Source organism: Miscanthus floridulus, chromosome 8, assembly GCF_019320115.1.
Source record: "Miscanthus floridulus cultivar M001 chromosome 8, ASM1932011v1, whole genome shotgun sequence".
Taxonomy (NCBI): Eukaryota; Viridiplantae; Streptophyta; class Magnoliopsida; order Poales; family Poaceae; genus Miscanthus; species Miscanthus floridulus.
In genome coordinates this window covers 185,748,653-185,755,814 of record NC_089587.1, presented here as the reverse complement: position 1 = coordinate 185,755,814, position 7,162 = coordinate 185,748,653, and the positions used below count along the sequence as shown (strand labels likewise).

General features: G+C 50.4%; 1 protein-coding gene across 1 annotated transcript; it reads right to left on the bottom strand.

The window, feature by feature from the left end:
• Positions 1-458: 458 nt before the first annotated feature.
• On the bottom strand, positions 459-1,424 carry LOC136470321 (auxin response factor 8-like). Its single transcript, XM_066468206.1, has one exon. It carries the CDS (start codon positions 1,314-1,316, stop codon positions 459-461), a length of 858 nt encoding a protein of 285 aa, XP_066324303.1. The 5' UTR covers positions 1,317-1,424.
• Between the last annotated feature and the right edge of the window lie 5,738 nt (positions 1,425-7,162).

The window sequence follows — 7,162 nt, the reverse complement described above, 5'->3', positions numbered from 1 at the left end:
GGATGACCATCAGTGGATGTACACGGGCCAGAGAAGTCAGAGTGATTACACCAATGAATGGATGAACAAGACCAATGCTTTCTTGAATAGCATTTGGCAAGGCTGCTAAAGGACATTGCCTAGTTTTGTGTCCCTACAGCAAATATGGAAACAGGAGAAGGGTAAACAAGGTGGATATGGGTAAACACCTTGTGAAGAATGATTTACGCTGGACTACACCTGGTGGGTCCACCATGGTGAAGCCCATCGTATGAGAGAGGAGGTGGTGAGACCACGGGTGGAGGCTTTTGATGCTGATGCCAGAGTAGCAGACATGTTAGATGACTTTCACCAAGGACAGTTCGATGAGGGACGTGAGAAGGAGGAGATGGAGGCAGCTGCATAGGCGTTCTACGACATGATGGACTCGGCACAGAAACCCCTTCATGATCGGTCAACGGTGTCTCAACTGGATGCCATTAGACGCTTAATGGGGTTGAAGTCCGAGTTAAACTTGAGTCGTCCTCTGGTCGCACCTTGCCCCGTGCCTTGGCGGCCGCGCACGGGCTCACATTACTTCGCATGAGGCCCGCGTAGTAGTCCCACCCGGGCGTAGGGGCCTCCTCGCCTCCGCCTCCACCGGCGCCGCAGAACCCACGCTTCGCGCGCCGGATGCCGACGTGCAGGTCCCCGCTGTCGCCGCGGAGGAACACGATGGAGTCCCCGGCGACGAGCTTCTTCTGGTTGACGAACGTGCTCCACCCCGTGGTGAGCAGGTGCCGGCGCGGCGTGCCCCGGTAGATGTGGCGGAACTTCCAGGCGGCCCCGTGCACGTCCTTGGCGACGACGGTCTGCACGGGCGGGTCGGCGGCGTAGTCAAGCCGCGGGAAGATGGTCTCCGCGCAGTACCTCGGCACGGAGAACCCGCCGCCGTTGTTGGCGTCGGACTGTGTCAGCGTCTTGGCGAACGACGCCGGCTTCTCCTGCTCGTCCGCCGCGGCGGCCGCATCGTCCTCGAGGCCACCCGCGTCCGCCTCCCCGCCGCGTAGCGGGACGAGGCGGATCCTGGCGAAGACCTCGTCGGTGTCCAGATCAGCCATGTAGCGCACTGCGGCGACGCGGCAGGGGACAAGCGCCGGGACAAGCGCCGCGGAGAGGTCGGCCGCACCGGCGAGGCCGAGCGCGTGCTCCGCGTGGCCCTGCGGGAAGTAGTAGACGCTGGCGCCCACGGGTGGCACGGTGCACATGCCGCCCGCGCACGCCAGCCACAGCTGCCGGTCCACGCACCGCTCGGCGCCGGCGGCGGCCGGCTCCGTCAGGTCCGCGAACGTGATCATCTGGAACGCACCGAGGCGAGGGCCGGTGGAGTGAGAGGGGTACGGAGGTGGAGGATACGAAGGCGAGCGGGTGTCGTGTGTAACTGAGCTACGGAGGTGGGAGCCTGTTCTCACTGTAACGACCAGGAGTAAACCCAGCCCGCTGCGACTTTATAAGTGCCCGTTTCGGCGAGTGGGAGTGGGAGACAGGGCGTCAGGATGATGTGCGGACAGTCGTGTAGGAAACAGCGGCGACTACCAGTGGATCGACGTATGCGTGGAGCGGCGTCCTCGTGTGGAAGTTTGAGGCCCGTGAGTTTCGGTATGCGTCAGCGTGGTAGTGGTAGTGGTTACATGGAGATCGAGGAACACCCGTGTGCCGATCGATGTTGTGGACTTGTGGCCTGTGGGGTTTCCAGTCCGTGCAAGTGTGGAACGGGATCTCAAATAAATACTGATATCCACTCAAAAAGAGGAAAAAATGCTTGGCATCCTAACCTCCATATGATTTTTTTTTGATATCTCAACAAACATGTGTCGTGTTCGGCTTACCCCATATTCGACTTGTTCGGCTTCTTTTTTCAGCCGGAACAGTGTTTTTCTCTCACAACAATTCAGCCAAAACAGTGTTTTTCAGTCAGTTTCAGCCAAGTTTCAGACCAGCGAACGAGGCCATGGTATGATGCAAGAAATGAAGTGCTCCGCTGATTCGCTAAGGTTCCCACAAGAGATGCTACCTTTACTGGTTAGCTCTAATGGGTGTTTGGTTTGATTAGCTATAAATACAATGACATACGCTAATGGGTGTTTGGTTTTATGAACAATTTCAAAAAAAAAAGAATAAATCTCATCCTCACGCTTATAATTGTTGGCATAAAAGATTGGTCAAAAATTAAAGCACAAGAACACTGGGACGTGAAACAACACTTCACTGAGGTGTTTATGAAAAATCGAATAAACCAAGATTCCTAAATTGTTGTACGAAATTCATCCTTCGTCTGGTTACAATATTTAGATTAGATCGACTTGTGTTTTGAAGTTAATCTTGGACATAGATGAAAGGATCAAGATGCCCAAAATGACGGGTGAATTAGACTAATTTTAAATTTCTTTGCAATAATTAAACTCTACGGTTAGCCCAATTAACCCCTTGTACCTAGAAAGTGTTTCTATTAATCTAACGCACAAAAGTTTAGCACCCTAAGTTTCAATCCTACTCTAGCATGGCAATTCTAGGAATGTAAATGACAAGAATTGAATTGCTCAAAGTAAATGCTCAAAGTAAAGAGAGAAGGAGGAACGCGGCGATGTTTTGCCGAGGTATCGGAGAGTCGCCACTCCCCACTAGTCCTCGTTGGAGCACCCGTGCAAGGGTATAACTCCCCCTTGATCCGCGCAAGGATCAAGTGCTCTCTACGGGTTGATTCTTCGACACTCTGTCGCGGTGAATCACCCACAACCGCTCACAACTTGAGTTGGGTCATCCACAAGCTCCGCCGGATGATCACCAATCTCCCAATCACCATCAAGTCGTCTAGGTGATGACGATCACCAAGAGTAACAAGCATGAACTCTCACTTGACCACGACAAGCCTAATGAGAAGGGTGGATGCACACTTTGCTACTCTTGATCTCACTAATGAGGGCTCTCTTTAGGATTCTCAAATCTCAATCATCTCACTAGGACCTTGCTCTTCTTGGTACTCTCAAGGATGTTTTTTAGCTGTTGAAATGAGCAAAAGTGCCCCCACACACGAATGGAGGAAGTATTTATAACATGGGTTGAAAAACGAACCGTTATGTGCCTCTGCGGGGTGACCGAACGCTCCGGTCATGTTGACCGGACACGCCGGTCAGTTCACCCCGAACTCTAGTGTTTACAGTGTGATCGGACGCTGACCAGCGTCCGGTCAGTACTAACCGAACGCGTCCGGTCATGATTTTCCCTCTCTAGAACCTTACTGGAGTCGACCGGATGCTGGCCCTCACCGTTCGGTCACTTGACCTCTCAGCGTCCAGTCGCACCAGATGAAAACACCTTGGTCAAATGAACTGACCGGACCCTGAGCCAGCGTTCGGTCACACCGGAGCCAGCGTCCAGTCAGTATTTGACCCTCCATTCACTTTCAACTCTCGATCATACGTGAATGAAGTTTGCTCCAATGGATCTAAGGGCTTTTTAGGAGCTACCTAGTGCTAGGTTTAGCAAGTGTGCACCACACCTAATCCACTAGAGTTATCTAGGTCAAGCTACCCGTACATACCCCCCTTAATAGTACGGCCAAAGGAAAAACAAAGTTCTAAACTACTCTAAGTATCTCTTCAACTCCAATCGACACTTAGAACTAGTCCATCCTTAACCTTGTCGTCCATTCTTTGAAAACCAAAACGATTTCCATCGTAGGGCATGACCACCATGATAGCCCAATCGATCTCAATTACCATGACTTAACTTAATTGCCTCTGTAAAACACGCGTTAGTCATAGTAATCATGTATTGTCATTAATCATCGAAACCCAACTAGGGGCCTAGATGCTTTCAATCTCCCCTTTTTGGTGATTGATGACAATACTACCGCGAGTATGAGAAAGAGTTGATGTTTTTGACATGCTTGGTTCATATAAGCTTTTGGCAATAAGAACAAAAATGTTAGGCAAGCTTATATGACCCAAGCCAACATGATGTACTCACAAGATATGAAATAAGCATGAGTACAAGTAATAAAGCTCATTCGCATCGGAGTAAAACGTGGAAGCAAAGCAAATGAGCATAGCACAAGTGATATGACATGTAAATAATTCAAAGTAGAAAGCACACATGTCATATATCACGATCACGTAGATATCACTATCACATAGATAGGGTTTGATGCATAAAAGTAAACACACGAATGTATAATAGTGTATCACACATAAAAACCAAATATAATAGATAGTCTAAGTAAACTAAGCTCCCCCTAGATATGTCGCTCCTCCTAAAACTAGCATACTCGATCCCTCTCCTCCTTTGACGTCAAACACCAAAACCTAAGGGTCGGTCGGTGGGGCTGCAACGGACGAGTCGAGCGCTAAGGTACGAGGTGCAAGCTGGAACTGAGTGCCATCATTATCTAAACCAAAGCTCTGAGCTGTCTGACCCTCTATAGCTAGAAGCGACGCTGAAGCAGTCTGGGTTGGATCAACAACTAGAGCTACTATAGACTGTGTAGGTATGACTGGAGTAGCTGGCTCTGATGATGCCACTGAGGAAGGGAGTGTCTCTGTAGTCTCGGTAATAGGTGCAACTATAGAAAGACCTAGGACATGCAAATATAGTGGAGTAGGCTGCCCTATCAACTCTCTGAAAGATGCACCAAGGCTCCTGGACACTGTAGTCTCTGGCACTAGCAGCGAGGAAGTCTAAGCCGGTGTGAAGCCTATCTGGATAGGTATGAACTGCGGGGCTAACATGGGCAACACAAACCACTAGGACACCTGCTCTATAGGTGAAGCAAACTATGTTGGAGGCTTTCCCTGACTCTGAAGCCCACTAGGCTATAACGCTGGAGTCATAGAAGTGGTGGCAGGCTGACCAAGCTGGGGTGAAGGCTGTGGCGGTGGAACCCTAATAGCTGTCACTACATGCTGCATAGATCCAAGGAGCTGCTACTAATGCATGGCCTGCTTCTACTGCTGTATGGCCTACTGCTACCGCTAAGACTCATCATGTCGAGTCTAGAACTGTGCAAAAGTAGCGGCGGTCTCCTGAGCCTGGCGAGCCTGATCCTGCCTCATCCGCTCAAGTATGGCAAGTAGAGCGGGGTCTGTCTGCGGTGCAGATGGAGCTGAACTAGAGCTACTGGCCTCATGATCATGTCATCTTGGAGGCATCTAAGGAATATCGCGGTAGTCCTCATCTGAGCTGTCACTGGGGTCGCTCTCGACCATCCCCTCCTACTGAGCATCTAACTGCTCCTCCTCAATAGCTGCTATGCCCCTGATAGTATCATCCTATTGGGCTATAGTCTTTGGCACCTTTGGACGGCGACGCGGCTAGCTAGGTGCACTCGGTGTACTGTGGCGAATCATCTAAGTCAGGTTATATGTAGGGAACTCTGTGGTAGTACCACTATACTCAGCTAGCATCTCAGGCGGCCTCACTATAACTGCCCTATGGATAAGAAACGTGATCTAGTGGGCATAGGGAAGCTATCGGTGACCTCTGAACCCCTCAGCAATAGTATCCTCCATCTCTGATAGAAGGAGATCCCAAATATCAAACACTATCTGTTGCATCAGATAGTTCAGTAGCCACAACAGTATGCGAGTCAAGCCCTCATGATACCCTATCTTCGGAAGTAGTGTCCTCCTTATAATGGCATCAAGCACTCTAGTAGTGGGAGTAAGATCACTGGGTGTCCTGCTAGACCCCTCGCTTAATGGCTCTGTGAAGCAGTGATGGACTAGATCAGTAGGGGGCACCATCCCACCATGAGGACGTCTAGGGGGCGTTGTCTATCCATAGCAAACCTCATGTAGCCAGACGGGCTGCTCCTAAAGCCTGAGTATATCTCTAACCCTAGTGCTCGTCAGCCTGTTATCTCTGCCACTGAATGTAAAGTGTATGAATCTGTGCTATGGGTCAATCCAGAGAGAAGCATAGAACTGATGGACCCAAGATAGAACATATAAGTATGTCCGTCCAAGTAAATCTGTTAGCCTTGGAAGGTAAGAAAGGTAGAGGTGAATGTGCCCTCCAGCTGCTACAACAATAGACTCTATGTTGCACACCCTCTGAGATCTAAAAACAGCTCTACTGTTAAGATATGCATTGCAGAAGTCCTCCTGCAGTGGTGTGTAGAAGCCCTCTGATGCACGCTCATCTCGCCTCGACAGAAACCACTGCTCAAAATCCATAAATCTGAGTTGTTGCACCTGTTTGGTCGTGGCAGCCCTCAGATCTAGATGAGTCACTAGAGGCGGACCCTATGGTCTGGGCGGTGGACGAGAACCCCTCCACTGTGTATCTACCCTCGATTTGACTGGAACATGGGTACGACTAGAGCGGCGAAGCTGTGGCTAAGGTGCCTGCTCTATCTCCTCGGCCTGCTGTCCCTCCTGAGTGTGCTCTGCTACCTGTGGCTCCTGCCGTGACTCCCCCTGAGGCTGACTCTCATCTAAGACAACTCGCCGTCCCACAACCATGATAGTCCCAGCTGGACCACCCTGACAACGCTCAACCTGCTCTAGTGCGGCCCTCATAGATGGAGAGAGCTGATCTGCAATAACAACACCACTGCGAGCACCTCCTCTCTTTGGCACGCTCTGTGACCTCTGCAACTATGTCTGTTCTAGCTGTGTCTACATCTAGATACTTCCGCTTCTTTGTTGCAAGTTTCTTCATCGCCTTACCTTTTGGATCTGTAGACAAGCGAGGCAGGTGTCTCGGATCCTCATCACCGGAACCACCTCCAACATTCTTAAAGCGAACCATCGGTTGGATTTGAAGAGAACAACTGCTGCTGGTAAGAAACAACTGTCAACTATCACTTTCGAGGCTTGGCCTCGATCCGTACTCACGAGCTTGGCCCCGAGTTGACTGATAACTGCAAATAGGACCTCAACGGCACCGACTCGCTGCACGATAGAATAGAGGATATACAGATAATCTTAATTATTCATCTAGAGATACAAAACCCTAAGAAAGCAAGTAATTAGGTACGAAATTGAATCGAGGGCTTGCTACCTGACGAACCGGCGAAACGACAAGAAGAGGAACGAATCGGGGAACCACCGGGTCGGCTAGGGTTAGGGTTTCGGCAACGCACTGCGATGAATCAGTGAGGAAAGTAGTGGCTTGGGCACCAATGATGATGAAGCTAGGGCAC

What these genes read in the sequence shown, in the direction of transcription:
- LOC136470321 (XM_066468206.1), bottom strand. Translation starts at nt 1,316, where the DNA reads ATGATCACGTTCGCGGACCTGACGGAGCCGGCCGCCGCCGGCGCCGAG.